The following is a 23,696-nucleotide window of genomic DNA, read 5'->3' as shown; positions in this document are numbered from 1 at the left end:
TTTGTCACCTCCATGACATGCACTTGGAACAAAAGTCCTATTCCTTGTGACAGTAAATCAAGGGCTAGCTCTGCAACTGGGACTAGTTTGGCACCTGAACAGAACCAACCAGTTTCCTGTGTAGTGAATATATTCTTGTTATGAGAAATATTGATAGAAATTCATGGGTTTGAAAATCTACTGGTTTGGGGTATCTTTACAGGCTAAAAGGAAAAACCAGTCACTTTTGTTATTACTTGCATTCTACAGCATTTGAATTACCTCCTCAAAATTGTTGCTTAAATATATCCAAGGCATATTGCCCACAGAAAGCAGGTGTGACAACAAGACAAATTCACTTTCTCCTAAGATTTGCAGAAATTCTGTATCTGCAGAACTGAGCACGCATAATATTGGAATGCAAGATTTAATGTGTGATAATAGGTTTATTTGTCTAAGGAATATTTTTGTTTATATGTGATTAGACAGAATACAGAACAGAGTTAGTTCCTGTGCATGCAAGCCATGGTCAGGTGCTGTCATAGGCACAGGCAGTGTTTTGTAATCAGAGCTACAGTTTTGTGGACCTTAAAGATTATGTGGGACTAGAATTTTCTTTATCAAGCTTTCAACTTACATTTTAAGACGTTGGTTGCAGTTTATAAACAAGTCATGAACCACAGTGTTTTACTCCATCTTTATTTTATCTCAAGAATGTCTTTATGATATCACCCTCACGATCCCAACTCTATAAAGCTCAGAAAATGACAGGTCAAAAATCCCCCTGAATACCAAACTGGTGATAAACCCGAAGGAAAAGACAAAGGATCTTCAAAATGGGAACAGACAAGCAAAAAGACTGTAAATATTGATGTTGCATATGTAATTGTTGTCACTAATTTCATTCTTTGCCATGTACTTAGTTCAGTGACAGTGACACAAACTTCCTGGCACAAATCAAGCATTTGTTATGTAGCAGAAATGGTACTTCTAACATTTCAGTGTGCAAATTGCATTCCTCTGGGAATTTCCCCAAGAAAAACCCTAGAGTAAGAATGCAGTAATTGTCAGAATCAGCACTTGTTCCTTGGCACAGCTAAAATAGGTCATTCAGTGTTATTCCTTGTTACATTTTATGCAAGACTTTTATAGGGTTTTAATAGATTTTAATTTTTTAAAAATCATAAAGCTTATTTGTCACAAGATGTCACAGGATGACACAAGGAAATTGAGTTTTTGAATAGTGGTGTTTTATTAAATGTGTAAGTTAAGCCTTACATCAAAAATTCAGCTCATGTTTCTATGCCCCTCATTGCAGAAAAAAAGGAAAACTTACTGGCAACACTTTTCCTTCTTCATCACAGACACACATTATCACTTCAACATTTCTCTGAGTTGTTTTATTGTATTTATCAAAATCTCCATACAGCAATGTAATATATATGTCATTTCTTATGTCTCCTAAAAGAGAAATTGAAAGGTTAAAAAGCAATTTAAATACTCTGAGAGCATAGGATCAGCTGAACTACATGAGTACCTCACTGTTAGCTGTGAAACAGATAAAAATTTATTATTTTCCATCTGAACTTAATTTTACAGTTCTTTATCTTTGCTAAGGCAAAACTAGGATGTGAGGAGAAGCAAATGGGAGCTCGGAGTGACTCGATGCAATTCCCGTCCTGCCCCGACACCTGCTGGTGAGATGAGCCCATCAGGAATTTCCCCAAATACCCAGCTCTCTCTGGAGGGAGCTTCTTATTTTAATTCTCTCCTCTGAACGAATTCATGTGACTTTTAAAAGGAACAAGATTTTACTCAAGTTGAGACGAGGGAGGTTTTTGTTGTTTGTTTTTTAAAAAGGAGCCCGGCAGACAGTGAGTGATTTCAACTGGAAAACATCTTGTCATACATACAAATGAAATCAAGATATTTCACATTGATTTGTTGGTTATTGTTAAAGGACAGCAATAACTTTCAATAAAAACAAGGTTCATTTAAAATTCAAGTGACATCCACCATAACCTACAAGTTATGTACAAGGAGATAGGTTTATCCCTCACTGTCTGGATTTTATTTTTCCTGTTTAAGTATTAGAAACTACTTTCCAAGGAATCCACTATTTATTAGTGAAATAATATGGGAACAAAACTTCCCATGAGTGAATTCCAAAGATCCTCTGAGTTAGCCATTACAGAAATCAGTAAGGCAGCAGCTGATCCTTATTAACATAGGGAATGAGAAGAAACCCCTTCCCATCAGAGAAAAAAGCACCTCCTACCTGGCATGATTATTTCAGGGAATCCCAGCTTTCTAGCAACAACCGTGGTTCTGTCTACAAGGTGTGGGTAATCCTTTCTAGTCTGAATCACGTCTCCAACCAGCATTTTCACTGTTACCCACAGGCCTATGAAGTGCAAAAAAAAAGAAAAAAAGAATACATTTTTGGTAGGGAAAAAAGGAAAATCTGTCTTCAGATGATTGCCTCCTCTGCTCACCAAAACAGGGACAAGAATTTGCTTTCCCATTTCCTGCAGATGAAAGTAAAATCTCTATAATGCAAATTGTCACTACTAATTTAAATAATCCCTAAGATTCTTTAACAAACTCATGGTTCCTCAATTCCAGCTTCAAAGCTGACTCACCTCCATGCTGGTACTCCAGCTCCAACATAAAATGAAGTTTCACAAAAATACCGTGTTACTTAAAAGAAAATAATAAAAATGTGCTTTACCTTGTCCACCACTGTCTCCTTTTGATGCAGTGATTTTGCTCAGGAGACTGTGTAAAAAGTCATTCTCTGCCACTACCCTGAAAGAGAAACAGCAATGTCTGCTCAGGAAATGATATAAATATATCAGACACCATTTAGAATACAAGTGACTAACGGTCTCAGTCTTTGCAGTGTTGCCTGATTGTGATATAGTCTGTATTTTTATTATCTCTCACTCAAGTTGCAGCCCACTCACATTCAGTTGTGTGTACACTGAAGTGAGAAAGATTCAGTCAGCCACCAAGAACGGTGTTCTGTGACAGTGACAATGTGAGTGCACTCCAGCTCAGTCCACTTTCCCTGACAAACAGCCAGATAAATGAACTTGGAATTTTTATCAGCTACTTTTGAAACTAGAAACAAATTCTCACAGAGCAAACATGCTGGGTCAAATTAGAAACAAGTGAAAAAATAAACCAGCATGTCATACCTGGGTCTTTCAGAATTAAATTTACCCTCCATAGTACATAGCAGCAGTGCTATGTAGGACACACTGAGTTATTTCCAGTATTTCCACTGGTATCTCTGCATTTGATCTGTGAGCATCACATTTTTAGGCAGCTGCTCTGGCATTTCTTCTGAACATAGTATATGATAATTCTATTACTTTTTAAAGGAAACACAGTTTTTACTCAGATTTTTTACTCAGATTTTTCTCAAATTCTAAACAGAACCAAGCTCATAAAATAGTAGTTATCCTTGCTTGCAAATCTCACTTGTAACTATTTGACTCGGGTTTGTGAAATCAGACATGGTACCAGCTGTCTGAAGGAGCACATTTGTGGAATTATTCATTAATTTAATGTGCTGTGGTACATCTGCAAGCCCTAAATGCCATTTAAAGTCATACCTAAATAATTAGCATTATTACAACATAAAATTGTTAAAGAAAAACTTTCTTATTCTTTAGCCATTTCACAGATTGTTACAGGAACAGAGATAGATAAATAGGATAGATAAATATTTTCTTTCACATATAAAAAATATATTATGACACTCTTACGGATGAAAGGGAATGAAATGCTGCTTCACTTCATCGCTTTCAGATTTTCCTTTTATGATATCTGTAATATCCATGACTAGAAGAATAAAAGAAAAATCATCAGAACATATAAGAGCATTCCAGAATAGCTTCTCTTATCTATGAGCATTCTTGTGCCTCAAGGTAAATGTGGATTTTTCAGCAGCAGGGCTGGGTTTGTGGGGCAGAGGATTTTGTGCAAAGCCCTCACTAAACACATGCTGCTGTGGAGAGAGAGGGAGAATTCAGACTAACTTGGGAATACAAGTATCAGAGCTTTTGGGACATAACCACTGACTTTATTTCATCTGCAAGGGCATCTGTTATTAAATTGGTTCTGTGCTTTCACTCGCACAGCTTGGCACTCTATGAATAATTAGGAAATGAAATTCAAAAGTGGATTTCGGATTTGAACTAAAACATCAATGTAGGTGCAGTGTTTACATACTTCAGAAAGTACAGAAAAAATAGATAGAGTTGATGGGTATTCTGACACGTCTTGGCAGAGATTTTAATAGTCCAGGGCTGCAAAAATCACTGATATCCTGGTTCAGCCATAGCACAGGAGGCACCAGTACCTGCCACGCCGAAGGGCCGCCGCAGCCCTTGTGTGTATTTCTTGGAGTTACTGTCCCTCAGGTCCATCCTGCCCACTCGCACTATCTGGCAAACTAAATAAATTTTGTCTCTGCTAAGGTCTTTATTTCCAAGATCCTAAGATACAAACAAGAAAAGAACCATGGTGTTACCTGGGTGAAAAGCAAGTTGTGAAATTTAAACAGGACCTGCAGCAATAAACTGAATCTTAGCAATCACTGGGGAAGAAAAAAAAGTAAACAAAAGACCCTCAAACCAAAAAAACTCCCAAAACCTCAACAAATTAAAAAATAGAAGCACATCAAAAGGATGAAAAAAGTGACAGTTTAAAGTTTGAGAAAAATATAAGGTAAGATAATAATAACAATCAAGAGAGACAGCAGATAAAACTAAATAAATCAAGTCATCAAGAAATTCATGAAACAGAGAAGTGATCTGAAGAAAGGTCACTGAAGCATTGTCACTGCCCTAAAGAACTTAGAGACTTGTCACCTTGCTCTGTTTCTGGGATTACCTCTGCTTCCTTCTTCACCTTGATCACTCTTTATGAGATCTGGCAGCGACCACAGAGAAGAGAATTTCATTTGCAAATACAAAGGGAAGCAAACTGGAAAACACTTACTGTGAACACCACTTTAAGATTGTTGAGCATATCAATTTCCTTTGGAAAGCCTCGACTCCCCCATCTCACCAAGTAGTTCTCACTGTTTGGAAGATAAATATCTCACTGTCAAGGGATTAAAAAATTCTCCCTTTACACAGTACAGAAGTCACTTAACAGACAGTCTGTGGTGATAATTCAAATCTAAGACCAGACTAAAAAGACAAGAAAAACACTATAGAGGTATCAACAGTAAGTTTTAAAAGAGGAACTTGAATAAATGGGCGCCTTTTTTTTGAGGCAACTTTACCATCATCAGTCTGTTTGGTGGGAACACTCAACAGAAATCTTAATCTACCCAGAAATTTATAAATTTAATTTTTTTTTCCACTCCTCCCCCTTATGCACTTTACTCCAAACACCACGATATTACCCATCTAGAACAATCTCTAAAACTTGAAAAGGGCTCAGGCTTTTCCAAACTTCTGAAATGTTCCGTCCAGGAATTACATATGAGAATATTTGGAAACTTAGAATTCTTTAGCAGCAGACAGCAACAAGATGTGTCCACTCTTTGCTTTTGGTTTCATTCCTTTTGTTTACATATTCTTTGCATTATTACAGCACATTGGCAATTATTTTAGTTCATTTTGGCCAGTTCCATTTGCTACTCTTCTGCAGTCAGAGGAGGAAGCTTTACCTTATAATTGTTGACTTCTGGGGGTCATATAGAGACATAAAGAGCTCTGCATCCTCTCCCATTCGGCAGACAAAATTCCTCACAAACACATACAGGCTGTGGGTGGGGGATGAAGAGAGTCGGGAGTACGATGCATAATCTGGCTGATCCTTTGACTAATCAGGAGGAGGAAAATGAGTTAATAAAACCCAGGAATTAAAATGCTGCTATACTACAAGCAGTTTTACATTAGGTATACATAATAGTTAAAATGGAAACGGAGAGCAGGGAGTTGGACTCAGTAATTACCATAATTCTCTTCCACCTTGAGCTATTCTATGACTCCCATGTTTTAGGCCAGTTCTTCAGCCAGTAGGCAATGATGTAAAGGGGGAAATATTCGCCCCACTCTTAAAGAAAAGAGCAAGTATCAAGATGTCAGCACAGAGACAAGCCTACAAGCCTGAAGGAATTTATTTTTGAATGCAGAAGGCCTATGATCCACATCACAGAGGGGTTAGAGTGTGCTACAGCAATAGCAAAATGAAGTCAGTCTCTTTGAAGAGGAGACAAATAACATGCTGAGGTCAGGACACAGCTGAGCAGGTTCACTGCTGCAAAAATAGGTTCCTGAATTCTACCTACCTCCCCCCTTAACCATCAAGAAGAAGCTTCTTAACACTTCTAAACCCATTGTTTGTCTCTATTTTAAAAATAAGTCACCACAGTCTATCACAGACTCCCAAGTTTGGTTTTCCTTATGTTGTCAGTAAATTACAAGGTGCTTTCCAGTGATTTGTCATGGGTGTTATTGAAGTGTCATGACAAACCAACTATTTTCTCTTTAGTGGTTTACTTGCTTTTTTACAGTTCACTTTCTCATAAAGGAGAAAAGAACCAAAGAGGCTTACAAATCCTTGCAGAGGTTTAATATTACAAAAGGTCAAGGAAGTGTAGTCACCTGCTTTGCATTTAAAAAGATTAAATTTATGCACTTGTCAGCTTTGCTTTGGCACATGAACTTCTGGTGTCCAGAAGATTATGCTGAATTCACCCTAGCTCCTCTTTAGTGAGCTTAAATTCTTCAGCTCCATCAGACTAACTAGCAAGCAGCAACCAGTGTAGTCACAAGAGTTTGTGAAAACAAGTTGTGGTCAGTGCTGCTTTGCAGCCTGAGCTCCAAGTGTGTGACTATTCCCTGTGCAGTTCTGACTATTGAGTAGTCCAGGGATGGAGTGGAGACATATTTTGATACAGAAGCTCAAGAACGGATTTAGAACCAGCTTTAGACACGAGCTTTGAGCCCAGCCCACAGCCCAAAGCCAGTGCACAAATGTTATTCAATTTGAGGCTTAGCCATATTTATAACACAAGACTGTGGATCTACTCTCAAGTCAGAGGAAAAAGATTCCACCAAATTTTACGGTTCCATCCTTCAACTCTTAGATGAGTTTTTGTTTGGATTTTAGCAAAAGAATCATCAAGTTTAGCCAGCCATTCCTACCATTTCCTCCTTAATTCTCTCTGTGATTTTATTAGTTGCTTCTTCATGTGCATGAAACAGGCTGATAACACTGGTTTTATCTGGATCCAAGATATTTCCATCCTCATCTCTAACTGTCAGGTCTAGCTCAAGTATTCTGTGAAAACACAAAAGACATAATGGTAGGGTTATTTCCTTCCAAATAAAGAAAGCTTAGAAATATAACAAACAAGGAGACACTTAAAGATTTAAAGTTATAAAATTTAAATACATGCAACAATATTTAGTGAAGAAAAATTTAAGCATATCCCATTATTTTTTCAGTTGCTCTCCAATATTTAGGAAATTTTAGTATTCTCACCAAAACATTGAAATGCCTCTCACATAAAATAGATCCACCCTGTTCAATGACTTCTAGCAGACTTCATTGCTTCTAGCTTTTAACACTCAACATTTGTAATCAAGATGTTCAGGGTCTTCCTGTTAACTTCTGCTTTTATGTGGCTCCCTCACCCTTTCTGGCCCAATACTTAACTCTGTTCTCTTCTGCCCTGCTCTCACACTAATTGTGCCTTTTTTCCTGCCACTCTTTTTCCCTCTCCCACAACGCCTCCCTCAGCCCTCATTGTCATTTCCCCTTTATTCCTTCTCCACAGTTTGGCAAGTTTTCTTCACATCACACAACTCAACCCCACACTTTCAGGAGCTTACAAACACTTTCCAGCTTGCAATCCAAATAATTTTAAACACCCCCTTCACCCCTGCTCTTCCAAATACTGTCTCATAATACAGAAGGAATGTAAGACTGACAAAACAGAAATCTGAAAGCAAACGAATTTTAATGTTGTCTTAATCACAGCTGGGCTTTGTTGATTGGAGAACTTCAAAGTGAATTCTGGTTTTGAGTGAGCATTCAGCTCCACACAGTGCAGCAGGATATGTGTATTCCATAGTGTGCTCTGTATGAATACAATTTATTACCAATTTGCATCCAAGTCACAGTGAACAAGTTAAGAATTTTGTAATACTTGTGGTCATTTTTATGTGTAACCACAGGTAATTGTAAATTTTCAGCTGCACAGAGGCCTTCAGGCCACAACAGCCATAGTCACTTAAAATAGCAAAACACAGTTTATAAGCAGATTCTAATGCCTGTAAAAACAATATTGTGAAGATTTTCTTACCAAGCTCTCTCTCCCCACACCTCATCAGATGGTGGAACACCATCAACCTCACACAACCCCACAATTTTGGCCAAAAAGTATCTTGTGTTGCAGTGACTTTTTATTAGCAAGGAGCAGACAAGATACTTTGTCAAGTAACTGTTCTGTCCCTGGTAGTTTCGCTTCTATTACCAGAACCAGAGTTCTGCCTGGAAATTCCCTAGTGAATTGGGTGTGGGTGTGGATGTGTTTGTTTGCACACTTAGTGCAGTTTGCCAGCACCACTTCTTGGGGTCACTTACTGCATACAGGCCATGTTTGTGACAGATGGACAAGTTTTGGTCCCAAGTATGCTGGTGGTATAAGTACATAGAGGCTGGTTATCCAACCTCAAATCTTCACAATTCACAGGTTCATGTATTTATAATGAAGAAACAAACCAATATTTTGAAAAAGCATTTTGCTATGAAAAGCCCCATCGTGGTATCCACTATCAGCACAGGAGTTACAGGGAGAAGCCTGAAAAGGAAGATTCTATATGAACCATACTTTTGAATTCCAGCCTGTAAACATGAAAACTTTATCAGCATCTCTTTGGTGCTGTGCTTTAAACTAAATCATGCTTTCCAGAAGCAGTGTAGGCCACTTACCTGTTACCATAGTCAATTTTTGATGTGACTTTCTGCTTGAGTTCTTTGAGCTCATCTTTTGGCAAAGTCCCAGACAGAAGCTGTGACCGCCACTCCATCAAGTCACACATCATGGACTGCACCTGCTGGAACCTGGCTTTCTTGTTTGTCTGAGAGAGAAAAAAACATCAGTGAGGTTCAGGCTTTGAGTTGAAGTGAAATACTGGGCTTGACAACTGAAGGCTACATGTCATATTTAGTGCTAAATGACAGCAGGAACAAGAAGTAGGCAAAATAATGATGTCTCATCCCACAAATTCTTAAGGACAGAATATCCTACATGATCATAAAGAAATGACATGAAATTTTGTATCAGGATAGGGAATTATGTTATTTGTGGTTTATTGTGTTGTTTATTGTATTAATTGTGTTGTTTTAATATTCTTGAACAAGTTCTCATCAAGAGAAAACATTACAAAAACTATTAACTTCTGTATGAGGTACTGATGGGAGCAACAACACTTGAGTGTGGTATTAATGCATTTAAAAGATAAATGAGAGAATACACAGAAGTGACTGAAGCAGTTCTAGTGCTGTTCACTGAAAATAAAGCAGGGTTTTCATTGCTGGCTTAATCAAGAAGACTAAAGTGACATGTTTCAGAAAACTACAGCACATTCAAGATCCCTTTGCCTCAACAGAGATAAAGAAAAATCCAGAGGCTGGGGTGCTGGAGCAGTCAGCATAATTCTTGAAATTGCCAATTGTTAATGGCTACTTGCTCCCAGTAACTCTTGAACAACTCCTGTTCTAGCAGTCCAAGAGCACCATGAATCTTTTTCAAATGCATCCCAGTTATCTTTTATTCTCCTACCTGGAAACTTTTCAATTCTACAAATCAAAATGATGAATTTATCATGCACAGGATACAAATATGCATGAAGTTACACCACTCCCCAGCAATGTCAGCTTTCCCTTTACGGAACATCCAGGCTGGGAGAGACCTTCAACATGATCCAGTCCAAGGCTCATGGCTGGACTGGATTTAAAGTCACTAGGCTCTTAAAGCCACTGAAGAAAATCTCAGTGGTGAGAAAGCAATTTCTTAAATCCAGAACCTGCTCTGAATGTAGGAAGAGACACTAATTTGAACAAGGCCCCAGTGTGCATAAATAGGACTAAGAGGTAACAAACAGCATGGAAAATATCCTACCACATAGAGCTGCTTCCAGATGCTCCCCCATTCCCAGAGAGTAGTGGTAACTTCTTGGACTAAGGGAATCTCAGCAGGTATGACATTTTCTGTATGTCTAGGAAAGAGAAGGAAAGATCAAAAGAGTGTCTGGTTTCATGGGTGTATATCTTACTCACTGTGGGTGAGGTACATAAATGCCTTAAAAGTCATTCTTTAGCAGACAAGCTCAATAATGTAATAAAACAGATAAATTCCAAACCTTTTCTTTTCAGCAGCAGCTTCCTTGATGTGGATGAAGGATTTAGGAAATATTCCCTGATAAAGGAGAAGAAAATTATAAATCCACACTTATTCTCTAAAAACATTTAGGTAACAACTCTGACTGAACATAAACTGTAATGACAAACTCTAATACCCACACTAACTCCTGGTTATTTAGCTTTCTGTTCAGATGGATGATTTCTATTTGACAGACAAATAATTGAAGTTTTTCATTTCTCTTCAGAAGTAGAGTGCATAGGCATCTTTCTTCCTAAGTAACACCATTTTCCACCCCAGAAAACAGTTCAATTAAATACAATTTAATAAAATACTATATAAATTCAGTAAAGAAAGATTGTGTCTGTGCATCATCTCATATCTATTTTAACTGATCTCTGTAGAAGACAAATGGGCACCAGACAAAAAGTTCTAATGTGACTGTCCTTGCTCTACAAAAGCTGAAATGTCTCAAGTCATCCTGAAGGAATGTTTGACAATCACTCTGTCCATGACAATCCTCCCCTGAAAAGCAAATCTCACCTTGGTAATTCACTAGATCCTTCCTGGATTCTCTATTCAATAACCCACATATGGTACTTCAAGTGGCACAATAATTCAATACCATATGTGCTACTTTGCAAAGCCTTTCTCTGAATCAGATTGCAGCTTTTATAACCATTTTCTTTTAAGCACTGGATCTTAATCAAAACACAATTGTGTCTTATCACTTCCACTTTGTTTTTTCATTAAGATTGAAGTTCAAAAAAGTCCATGAAGAAGGAAAGTAAAAGAAGAAGGTCCTGTAATTGTAATTTTAGTGATATCCTAGTACATGAAATTAATAATACTTCTTAAAGCATGTTATGCACGATGATCTTGAAGCCCTTTAGCAATATTAGGAATTAATCAAGAATTAGTTAAAAGGAAGTGGTTAGTTCCAGTAAATATTTTCCCTTTTATTTTTAGGCTAAATTTTAATCTATGAAAATAGAAATTTTATGTAGAATGAATGGTAATAACAGTCACAAGAAATGTCAAAGTAATTAAAACACAGGTGTAGCGTTTTAATTAATTTGCATTGCTGCTCCCTAGAAAATCTTATACCGAGAAGTTACAAACAAAAATCCTTGTCTTCTACAAAAGTGCAGTTGAAACTAGAAGTAATTTTCTTGCTACCTAGCTCATCATTCCCAGGGTAAAAACTTTTCCTCTGTGGTTTTCCATTTTCAAGTCTAAGAACACTGACTTTAAAAGAAACTAATATGATTTTTGTACATAAGAGATATTTAAGAACTTAAGCCTCATACAAGTTGTTTATACTGTTTGTAACCTAAAGAATCCTTGGGAAAAGTACAGAAACAAGCACATCTAGCAGCAATTGAGTCAAAATTCAATTGAAATGGTGTCTTCGACAGTTGTTAACCTGAAGGCACAGTCATTTCTTCTTCATTAATCTGCTTTTCCCAGCCCTCACTTCTGTTTACCAACACTGCCCAGGATGAATGCTGATCATTTTACTAATCTTGAAAGGAAAGAGTACAAAGAGCTGACTTGAGAGATCAGACCAGAGAGATCAGGACTATCTAGGCAGAAATGTCACCAACTCCCTTCATGAGCTGCCCCTTCAGAACAGTCTCATAAGAACAGACAACGTGATCTTACCTCTGCTCCTTTGTACCTCACTAGGTAACCCCTGTACCAACCTAAAAGGAAGAAAAGTCACTTGGTATGACAAAAAACCCGTGCATTACAAAGCACACAATAAAGTAATGGGGTTTATTTCACTTTAAAAATACTGAGCATGGTATTTGTAAAAATTAATAGTTACTTCAAACATACAGAGCTTCAAGTGAGTAGCAGGGATTATATTAAGCATGATTTGCATATTATCAAACATGATTGTATTGTCTGCTTTCAAGCCTTGCACAGTAAGTACAGATAACTGTACACAGAATGTAACACCCCATGCTCACATTAAAAAGGTAGAATAAGATATTTGTTTTGCAAAGTAATATGCACACACCCTTAAGTATCTACATTAGCCATGACCCCCATGGTCCTGGGTAGCCCATGAAGCTCTTACTGTGTTCTAGGCCCAGTATTAATCCAGTGCAGCACATGATTGTTACAATTTCCTTCAATGTGAGCAGGTCAAGTCATTTTTGTGCCATGAGAAACTATGGCTTTTGGACACAACCACAATAAGCAGCTTCTTGGTGTAAATTCAAATTGGAATGTCAAGAAAACTCAGGACCATTATCGGGCTCCTGTTGCACTGGTAACCAGAAAACCCTTCTGAAAGGCAGGAGTGCAGAACTGCAGCAGTGGCAAGTTAAAAATTCATTCAGGCTTTGTTCCATCTATTCCGCAGTTAAGTCTCAATAAACTACAAAAACCACAAAAAGCAGAGTTCAATCTTGCTAAATAAGGTCAGGGGCCACACCCACTGTGCATACATCCCATCGTGAAAAATCACCTGCACAGAACAATGTTTAACTCTGTTGAATGTTACATTTTTCATGCCATGGAAAGAATTTGTGACCAAAAGCAGACATTTTGTAATTGTACTTTCATGAGCAAATATGATCTCTTTGCTATCACCCTTTCTCTCACAGGTATTGCAGCCATGCAGGCAAAGCATAAAATAATAAAAATAAATCCCAAATGCCAACAGCACAGTCAGAAAGGCAATGCTAAAAGTCACAGGATGATTGCTGACCTCAAAGAAAGACTCAGGACAGATTTTTTTAGGTTGTTCTGCAGTGGGATTATTTTCCCTCAGTGTTTCATCAACAATAAAATTCCACCTTACTGCTAAAACTAAATTATTTGCACATAGACTCAATTTACAACCCAATGTTCAAAAATTGGTTTCATCCCATTTGCTGTGACAGCATCTATGTGTTCTGTGCATAAATTTTGTGCATGCAAAACCAACTACAACAGGACATAAAAGGAGCACAGGAAGGATCCTGTCACCGCTGGTTACTCGCCAGCTGCAGCTGGCAGCATATTTTAAATATATCTGATAAAAAATGAACTTCAGTCCCACAATGAGAAGGATTCCACTTCTTCATTGATAAACATATTTCATAAAGCATGGCACAACAGAGCATATCAAGGGCAGGGGATTCAGAAAAGACTTTTAGATAAGAAATAACCCCATAAGATCAGCACTCCACTCACTCGGCTGGGCTGACAACAAATGGACCCCAGGAACACAAAGCCTGAAATGCTCTTTCTGCAACTAACAGACAACACGGGGATGAGGTTCCTGGCTTGTGTGTGTGTTTTGCTCTTGGCCAAAATGTTTAGAATGGAGGCTTGAAGAATTACTTTTTGTAGGAGAGGACACAAATCATTGTGACTCTGTTGACTTCTGAGTGACACCAATGTTTTCACTGATGCTTAAAGATATTGAATTAATCTTACAAACAGAAGGGAAACAATTATGTTTTTGTGCTCCAGTACTTTGCAAACATGGTTTTTCAGGTGCTCCTCCCTCAAATCCTTTGTTGTTTCCGGACAAAACAACCTAGAGCCCTGTGTGGTGGAAGGGGCTGGGCTCAAACAGCCCCAAAGTCTTTGCAGCTTGAGCCCACAACACACCTGAGATGTCTCAGCACTGGGCTGGCTCTGCCGCTGTGCCATGAGGCCACTGGCCTCTCTTTAGCATAACTGCAGTTAGTAAGACACACATTCTATCAATAGAAGTAAGCTGAAGATAATTTTACAATGTATTTTTCAAAGCTTTAAGCAATAAGTAATTTTTAAAAAAATTCTTGATGTGGTCAAATAGAAAATAAATCACTTTAGCAGTGACATTTGCAGATACCCAACTGCTGAGTTAGTAACAATAACTCCACTCTCCTTGCTTTATACTAATGGAAACCTCAGCAGCTCTGTCAGACTTAGAGAGAATCAGTGGGGTTGGGAAGATATTGACTGTCCATCATGCACAACTTGACTTGGAATTCTGCTGCTTAACGTGTTCAATATTTTAGATGGCTTTCAGAACTTTTTCTATCATGCTGACACTCAGATTTCTTTAACTGGGTTTCCTAATTATACAACAGGATGATGAGGCAGCTCAATATCTCCTAGCAACAAATATTTAGTTTGGAGGCTAAAAGTGTACTCCTTTAAATCTTAAATCAAGTCTAATGTAACTTCCCTGAGGTATATCACAAGCTGGCACAAACTTCACAAACTCTACATTCACCTTGATGACTTCCTCATTTGGTAAATGCATCCCAAAAAACCACATGTACTGTGATATGTCTAATTTTGGCTCTTTGGAAAAGATTAGGTTCTTCCTCAAAATACACCACACCACAAAAAATAAGGGCACTAGAAAGCTACTGATGTAACACAGGGAACTGCTGTGAGGTGAAAGGATTATGTTATTCACAAAGAAATGGAAAATGTGACTTACCTTCACAGGACTCCAGGATATGGACCACATCACCAATCTGTAGAGATAGCTGTGGTACCCCTGTGCCTTTGAAATTGTATATAGCTGGAAAATTAAAGGATGAAAACAACATTTTTCAATACAGCCACACAGCACAGTGAAACTAAAATCCACACGTGGTTATTAAGGTTTGGATACTGGGATCAATACACCAGGCTACACAAACAGAACTATAATTCTATCAAGAAGCTCTGTGTGTCAGCATTAAATTATTTCTTTCCTCATGAGAATGGAAAGGTGGTGAAAAGGGCCAGTGCTGAAAGCAAAAACCAAACAAAAGAACCCCCCAGAAAACTCAGCAAGCATGGGACACCAGCTATTGATCAGCCCTGCTCTGCACAGGATTTAGGAGCCCTGTTTAGATGCAGGTCTTTGATAAGTACACAGTCACAGTGCTGGGGAATGGTTTATCTACTGGCCCAAGGACTTAAGTACACAGTTTATAGAAATTTATTGCTACACTGGTATGAAAGGTCACAGAGATGCCTGTGAAAACTGAATTTACTGAATTCTTTCCTGGGTTTAGATGCTTTAATTTAATATAAAACTATGTTTCATATGGAAGCAAAACCAAGGTTCATAATTTTCTGCATTCTTGGTATGACTCTGAAAAGAACACAGGAGCAGTAGATTTTGAAAATGTTCTAATCAGAAACTTATCTACATGTGGTTGAGAAACAGCAGCATTTCAGAGAGAACTCAAGAAAAGGAGGTCTTCACCAGCTGTGTTCCAGGATGTGGGCTCCTATGGTAACCGTGCCTCTGTAAGTTTTTTTCCTTCACAGGCTTGGTTAAAACTTTCTACAACAGAATTAGAGCAGGAGAGATGATTGAAGCTGCAGTCACAGAGGGAAACTGACTAAAATACAAACACCTGAAACCCCAATTTAGCTGTGCAGGTGGGAGCAGCTGCTGGAGGTGAGCCCAGGCGTGCAGGAAAGGTGTTGGGCAGCAGAGCTCTGCCTTGGCTGCTGGCAGTGCCCCCAGCCAGCCACACCCAGCAACAAACCTGAGGGGTTTGGGGTGAGGGAAGGCTGATCTGTAAAGCAGAGTTTACCTTCAGCATCTTCCTGCATTCCTTTTGCGCCCCCTCCACGTTTCTAAAGCAGAATATTCATCTTTGCTAGTCCAACATATATAATGATACATTTTATTTAAACATTTTACTTATTTTACTTAAATTATTAAAGCCTCAAAATAAATTGCCTTCCAGGAAAATGCCTCAAGTAGGAGTGTAGAGCTAAATAGATTCATCTTCTTCCCTTTACAATTATTCCATAAATTATGTGTCTTACTTCTTTTGCCATCATTTTATTTGTTATATTTCTGGAACAGAAATTAGAAGGAATTTCAGACTGAGGAGGCTTACTGAACCAAGAATAAATTCTTGGCTTTTTTGACATAAAGAGGTTCTCAGCAGCTCCTTCTCCTGAGTGGGGAGAGCAAGGCTTGAATCATTCAACATATGGGGAGGAATAGAAGAAATATATGTTTGAAATGAGACTCTGCTGCTCAGATTCAGCCATTTATTCGAAAGAAAGTTGAAAACACTTCCTCAGAACTGCCTTAGCCCAACAAAAATTGAGTTTACATGGTATAGCACACATGTAATTCTGTTCTGACTGGTCTCTTTTGAAGAAGTGGAGGGTGGCAAACAACCCTGCAAAGTTGTTATGACACCTGAGGACACATTTCCCTGGAGTGTTTGGGAGGTGGGGGATGTGGGGGCATTCCCATGCTCTTATCCTATCTTCCTGAAAAGTCCATGGAGATCAAGATTACCGCTGACAAGTAAATACTTTAGGTTTCAAAATATGCACTGCTCTACTTAGTTGTAGCTGTCTCAAAATATAGATGCAAATGACTGAGTCATATATTTACACTGCATTTCAGTTTTGCTGTCTTAAAACTTCATTAATAGCCCTGAGTGTATTGAAAGGTGCAGTAACAAACTGGCAAAGGAAGTGGCTGTATCAGCTTAGATATTTCTAAATGAGTAAGTGGAAACTTAACAAGAGATATCTTAGTGTAGAATTTGGATTGTTGGGTAGGATGAGTTTAAAAAATCCCTGTACAAAGTTTTGGGCTATAGATCTATCTACCAAACCACATCCCAAACCAGCTTGCAAAAAAATGTAACACATGACCCAACACCAGCAACTACATCCACAGGCCTTTTCCACAGCACCAGACAGCTCGATCATCACACCTGCTTTTCTTTTAGTTATTAAGTATTAATAAAAATTTGACTATTATATCCAGTTTTAATGTTTTCTGTCAGGTGCAAGTGATGTCATTTTCCTTACAAAGTGGGCAATGTATTTGTGAGTGTCACCTCAGAGCTCACCAGCCAAAAGCAGGGTTCCCTTTCCTCCCCCTTCTTACAAGATCCTCAGGGTTGTTGTGTGCACAAACACATTTAACTCATTATTCTCTTCAAAAACACTATATGAAAACCCCATGAGGGGTTTTTGGTGGGATACCCACAACAGGCTTATTTAAAAATAAACTCTTCAGTGAGTAGAAATAAAAGCCCTTTCGAATCACTCTGAAGACCTCTCCCACTACTCCTCTGCCCTGCATCCTGCATCCCAGCCATTAAATACAAAAGGAGTTAGCATCCTCCAGCACAGAAGTGACCTGCTTGAGGGCCCCAGCATTGACTCCCAGTCCTAACAGCAATTAGTGACCTCTGGAGCTGCTGAAGCCATGGCAATAGGATTAGAGGGAGAGATTTGGGTGGCAGCTGCCCCAGGCTGAGGTGTCCCCAGCAGCAGTGGATCTGCACACAGGTGCTGCAGGATTCCCCCAGGATGGCACAGAGAATGCCCAGAAACCCCAAATTTATGGCAGTGTTCCTAAACAGGGACTTTACAGCCCACTGACAACACAGTTGGAAGATTTTCCCCTGAATGAGCAAAGGAGGAAAACCATCTCTTCAGAGCTCGCCATAACCTCTGTGGTGATTTGATGGCACACACACAACTCAGCAAACAATCAAACAAACAACCAAACAAGCAGCCCAGCACAAACCCCTGGTACTCTCAGCTCCCTGGGAAGCAGAGCTGAAGGCCAGCACACCACAACATCCACATTCCTCAGAGAGCAGGGAAAGGCCAGCTCAGAGTGCTGACAGAGCCAGCCTTCCAAAGTGAGCCCTGCTCCAGCCCAGGTGGCTTTGAATTGTCCCTCAGGGCTGGGAGCAGCTCCCATCATGTCCGTGAGCAGTGCCCAGAGGATCCCTTCCTGCCCAGCTGAACACAACGTGCAGCAAACACCCTCAGCACTTCTGGGGGTTTTGTGTCAGCCTCGCACCCAGAGCTTGAGCAAAGACATCTCCCAGTGTCCATCTGAGAGGAACATGGAGGGAAATCCCTCTGCTTCCACTGAGCTCCTTCTCATCTACTGCAGCCAGAGCTGCTGGGCCTGACACACGTTCTCCTCACCAGATAAAGATGTGAGTGCACTCCTGTACAGATGGCTGTGGAGACAGAAAACAGCTAACCTGCCCTAATGACGTCCTCCTCAAATTAGAAAATGGCCAGCAGAAAAAAAAAAAAAACAAAAAACCAAAAAAAACCCAAAACCCCCTCATACTGTGGACCTTGTTAGGGAGTTTTCACACACAAAACGCTTCAGAAGAGTCACAATATCCCAGGTGACAGAACCCCTTTCTCAAGACACTACATAGACTCAGAGTTAAAGCCCCATATTTTTGCCATTTACATGATTAACCTGTAAACTACTGCGAAATGGGAATGGTAAGTGAGGAAAATCCCACAACCTGCAACACTGAAGCCATTTATTAGCCCAATAATTTTAAGTGTCTTTGCTGTCTGTCTTCCTTCACATGCTGCCTGTCCTGTGCTTCACAAAAAATACAAGCATTACACTGTTTCATTTTGAGACTCACCTTTCTGTCACAAGCCATGTTACAAGTTGTTTTCTTTGGCTATTTTTCTACCCTTATACAGAATTTGAAAAAAAAAAAAAAAATCTAAGGTATTGCAGAACCAGCTCCTAATTTCACTTTACCACCACAGAAGGACAATTTGGCATGATTCTGATGCACTTACTCATGATGTGTCCTGTATATTCAAACAATTACTAATTAATAGGCTCAGCAAGCATTCTGTTTTATTTTTTAAGTAAGTAGCTCCACTTTTATGAGTAGACAAGTACCCATAAAAGATCAGTTCTTAGTGTTCAGTTACCATTTTCTTCCCATGAGAACAGAGTGAAATTATTCAGCAAGGAGACAGATAAAATGTGAAAATATTATACAGTCCTAACAGGATTTCTTGACTTCTGGAAAAAATGTGTTCCAGTATTCCAAGTTAAGGATGTCCCCTAAAATCTCACTGAGGAAGTGCCCTGAGTGTCCACAACATGGCCACAGCTCTAAGACAGAGCAGAAACTTGTGCTAAACCTCTGGTGCAGGTTAGAAGCTGATTAATTTATTGCAAATCATGCTCAAAGGGTAACTCTGCAGTTCTCAGCTAATGAGAGAAAACAACTGAATACAGATTTCCTTCCCTGCTCACCCATGGGGCCAGATGGAGATTTTATCTGACCTGAGCTATTTATTTTCCTTCTTAAACATGATAAAACCAGGATGGATTACAAGAACCAGTGGGCTCTAACATACCAAACTACTCATATAAAGATATTGTCTCTGACTCTTTACCTTCTCAGATAAAATTGTAGCACAGCCATTTTTCTTAGAACTCTTCATGAAGAACAGGGTATTTAGCTGTAATTTTTCCTTTTGATGAAGGACCATGAATAAAAACATTATTTCTCCAACTTTTGCTGTTTCCTAAGGAGCTGGAACAATTTGTTGGGTTCAGAGGATGCATTTCATGGAGAAAACCTGCCCTGAACAAAGCTCTGCTCCCTTACACTTCAATCTATTCAGACTTCAGAGATGTAGAATAATTTCAGAGGATTTCAGCAGAAGAAATCAGACAAGCCTGTCTCAGCCCTATGTACTTGGGCTGAACATACGCTTTTCCACACCCTCAAAGAAGTCACCCACTCCTCCCCATAATTTTGCTTCTAAAGGACAAACATCCATTTTCAGATTAAGCAGAAAAGGAGTAAATCTGATCCTTGAGTTTAGAATGCCAACATGAGTTTGAGTTTAGAATGCCAGCATAATATTTCACCAGGTTGTAACTTTGCTCAAACTCCGAGCAGATGGCAAAGACTTTCCCTCAGGAAACTGCCATCCAAAGCCACCAGCCTGCCATGACTATTCCATCCTGTCCTGTCCATAGGAATAGCACAAATTTATGCTGGGAATGCTGCAAGACTAAGAGCAGGTTTCATATGTAAAATCAGGATTGTATTTTCCTAGTACAAAGCTGAGTACCTGCTACCTGGACTGCTCCATTTTTAGATCAATAAAACACAAAAGTGGGCACAACAGACTGCAATTTACATGAGCAAGGGATGGTGAGATCTTCCAGACCCACCCTGCAGTGTACTCTGCTCATCCAGAGCGTGATGGGCCCAATATTCTCAAACTGAAACTCTGCTCATCAGCAGAAACTGAAGATGTCAGGCACGCTTCTAAAAAGAGACTTGAAAATTCAATGTGAGGTTTGTAATCACTTAAACCCAACGATTTTCAAAAACACAGAAGACAAAATAGGCCTATATGTTCAAAAAGCTTCTGGTGTGAATTATTCCAAAAGCTCAGATAAAATCACAGCATTTATGACTCAGTATGACTCAGAAGACTCAGTTTGCCCATTTTTCTTATTTCCCTCAGACACAAGAGACTTACAACCGACTGTAAATTCAAAAACCTCTTCATTTGTGCCCATAGTTTTCAATAGCCCTTGTTCAGGCCTTGCTATTCCATGAGTTTCGTTTACTTGAAATTTGGCAATCACACTATTTCCCTGACAATTTCTAAGAATATAAATTAAAGAATATGAATTTCTAAGAATATAGTTTCTGGGACAGGACAGCCAGTGATGGTGGCTTAGTGTGACCCAAACATGATTGAGTTTGTTTGATTGTTTTAATTATTCTGGGTGCAAGAGTCTCCCATTTCTTCTCACCAGCATATATAATGAAATACATTTTGTTTCCAAGATAAAGTAAAATAAACTGTGAGCCAACAGTTTGGCTAAGAAAAGGAACTTCTGGGTATAAGCTAAAGGTTGTTGAATTTGTAGTCATCTGTTAATTTCTAACATTTGTGCAAAAACAGAGACAGAATGCTCTAATTGAAGAAAACCTACCATAAGCCACATATATGCCCACTTCCATTATTATTCTAATATTGTTGGGAAGTCCATTTGATTGCTGCTTATTTTGCTTTGTGACACACTAAACCAGACGCCACTACAACTGTGATGTTCACATAGCAATGTAAAGAGCCTTAGAAGGTGTTTAATGGAAAACCTTTCTTTAACGCAGAACATGGACTTGGGGCCAGCAAGGGGCAGCACTCTCACCACACTGCAGGACACGGCCCAGATTGTCTCTTACACCCAACTCTGCTCCCAGTGAGAGCAGCAGGGGAGCTACAGAGGGGAAAGGAAATAGCAGCAGGGCTGCAGCATCAGTTCTTCCCCATGACCCACTCTAAATTGTACTGTTTTGGACACAAAAACAAACATTGCTGGACTGTCATTAGTTTTTGAAAGACTCTATTTCACAAGGTGGTTTTTTATTGTGTGAGGTTTGCTGTACCCTTCAAATACCATAGAGAGTCTACCACAAGTGCAAAAATTATGTGCTTTCTACTATTTGTAAAATTGAAACAGAAAATTGACACCTTTTATTTTGTAATGTAAACTGCCACTAGAACAGGCTACTTCCATTTTGCAGTTCTGCTACTGCTGGACATGGACACTGAACACCATGCTATTTTCTTGATAATTTCTTGCTGTTGCATTTTATTTCATGAAGCCAGTTGGGTTTTTAATGCATATCATAAAAAAAACTATGGCTTGCTTAAAACAAAAGCATTTCTTTTAGAAGCATTTAGAAGGTTAATAACTAAGTAGCAGCATGCATCTTTCAAGTGCTTTAGCTTTGATTCCTACTTGTTTAAGGCTTTTTTGAAACAGCAATTCCATCCTTCATACAAATTTTAAGATTACTTTCCTTCCAAAAAGTACGACTTACCAAGTCAGACACAGATTTTTTCTGCAGCACTGACCATAACTGACAGTTTTGCAGAAGCAGCTGTAGGATTCCCCTTCCCCTACATTTGTTCCCCATAACTTCTGGCTGCTGCCCATTATACAGCACATTATTTATCCAGTCTGCTTCTACCACACCAAGGCGGGAAAAGCCACATTACTGTCAAAGCGGAAAGCTGACTCTAGTGTCCTTCTAGTTCTGTTTGAAAGATCAAAACTTTGTACAAAGTTGATCCTTCCAGTTAATCCCCGCTGGTGAAGGGGACGGTGCTAGCCCATCACACCAGAGAAAACACCTGCCCACATCCTGCTCAGAGGACACAAAGACAACGCTCGAATGGCAGCTCCCTGAGCTACTTACCCACGCCACTCTTGTCTGTCTTGTGCCACCTCGCCATGGCCCGTGACTCGGAGGGGCTGCCAGGGACGGGCACCCCAGGAGCCCAGGCCCTGGGGATGCAGAGCTCAGGGGTGACCGGGGCAGGCCCCGGAAGCGCCGTGCCTCCCCAGCCCCAGGACGAGCTGCGAGGGCTCTGTGAGATCTGCTGCCTCTCCGAGCTTCCTTCCTCTTTTCTCAACTCGAGATACCGTGTCCGTGTCATGGGGGAGGGGAATCCCAGCCCGGGTGTTGCTCTTGCATCGTGTCAGCAGCGAACACAGAAGCACAAAAGGACCAAACCCAAGCGGGGACAGTTGGCACCACCCCTGGACTTCAGGGTGCCTGCAGTGACCATCACTGACCATGGCTCAGGTCAGTGCTGGACACCAGAGCAGCACCAGGCTGGAAAGGTTTGACTTCAGAGGATGCTACATCTTAAAAACTCTGCTCTTCTAACCTGCCCTCACATTTGGATTTGAGCTTTTCATGGCACCTCTCCAAAAAGAAACTGAGTGAAGACAAAGCCACATTTCAAACCACACCCATTCTTTTAAATTTCTATCATTTTATGTTTGGAGGAAGAAGTAGGAGACTCTTCTCTAAACAAAGCAGTACTTTCTTAAAGACTTACTGTCAATACAAAACTGCCAAAAGTAATTTTTAGTATATTCCCAGCCTGTGCTTGCACACAGGCTGCTGTGGGAGCCAGCTTGGGTGAAGACATCTTGGATGAACAAAAGACCAAGCCAAGTCTTTTGGAACATGGATTAAGGACAGCAAACTGAATTGAAGGCACCATGTCACCTTAAAGCCTAAGGTCTGCGCTTTACTCATAGTTTAGAGTTAAAAAACCTCAAATGAAATCCTTGCAAGATTTACTGTTTGTTTGATCTTCTGCTTAGTACAACAAATTCAGTTGACAATGCTGTCCTCTGGATATTCCACTGCAATTCAGCAATCATTGTTTATCCAAACTGTTTAACACTGCCATGCTACATCCATCTCCTGAGTTTTGATAACCATCTCCTGATTTTTGATAAACGTTTCCTCTGGTTTTTATAACACAACATCTTATTTCTCATTTTTAACTAGCGATCATGTGGAGCACAGACTGCCAGTCTCTCTCCTTGCATGTAGAATTCTGATTTAAATTTCCACAAGAAAATCACTTTAACCATTACCACAGATTTGCTTGAATTGGTCTAATCTTAACCATACTAGCTTAGAAAAGGATTCAGCTCCTTACTCTTCCCTAAAATGACACTCCAAGTCCTGTTATTTTTACTGAAGTCAGCTACATT

The 23,696-nt window shown here is 39.5% G+C and overlaps 1 protein-coding gene across 1 annotated transcript in view; it reads right to left on the bottom strand.

Annotated features, from left to right (window-relative positions):
• DOCK2 (dedicator of cytokinesis 2) overlaps nt 1–22,501 on the bottom strand; it is a 157,534-nt gene extending 135,033 nt beyond the window's left edge. Inside the window, exons 1-14 of the mRNA XM_041397569.1 lie at nt 22,378–22,501; nt 14,814–14,897; nt 12,041–12,081; nt 10,377–10,432; nt 10,136–10,232; nt 8,944–9,092; nt 7,152–7,287; nt 5,669–5,823; nt 4,990–5,071; nt 4,349–4,484; nt 3,753–3,828; nt 2,711–2,787; nt 2,258–2,383; nt 1,316–1,440 (exon numbers count right to left, since the gene is read on the bottom strand). Coding sequence (XP_041253503.1) covers nt 1,316–1,440; nt 2,258–2,383; nt 2,711–2,787; nt 3,753–3,828; nt 4,349–4,484; nt 4,990–5,071; nt 5,669–5,823; nt 7,152–7,287; nt 8,944–9,092; nt 10,136–10,232; nt 10,377–10,432; nt 12,041–12,081; nt 14,814–14,897; nt 22,378–22,414 — 1,377 coding nt within the window. The 5' untranslated portion in view covers nt 22,415–22,501. The remainder of the gene's footprint in view (nt 1–1,315; nt 1,441–2,257; nt 2,384–2,710; nt 2,788–3,752; nt 3,829–4,348; nt 4,485–4,989; nt 5,072–5,668; nt 5,824–7,151; nt 7,288–8,943; nt 9,093–10,135; nt 10,233–10,376; nt 10,433–12,040; nt 12,082–14,813; nt 14,898–22,377) is intronic.
• Between the last annotated feature and the right edge of the window lie 1,195 nt (nt 22,502–23,696).

Source organism: Onychostruthus taczanowskii, unplaced genomic scaffold (assembly GCF_017590055.1).
Source record: "Onychostruthus taczanowskii isolate IOZ18803 unplaced genomic scaffold, ASM1759005v1 scaffold14, whole genome shotgun sequence".
Classification (NCBI taxonomy): Eukaryota; Metazoa; Chordata; class Aves; order Passeriformes; family Passeridae; genus Onychostruthus; species Onychostruthus taczanowskii.
Note: the sequence above shows the minus strand (reverse complement) of the source record. Positions and strands in the feature narration are given on the sequence as shown.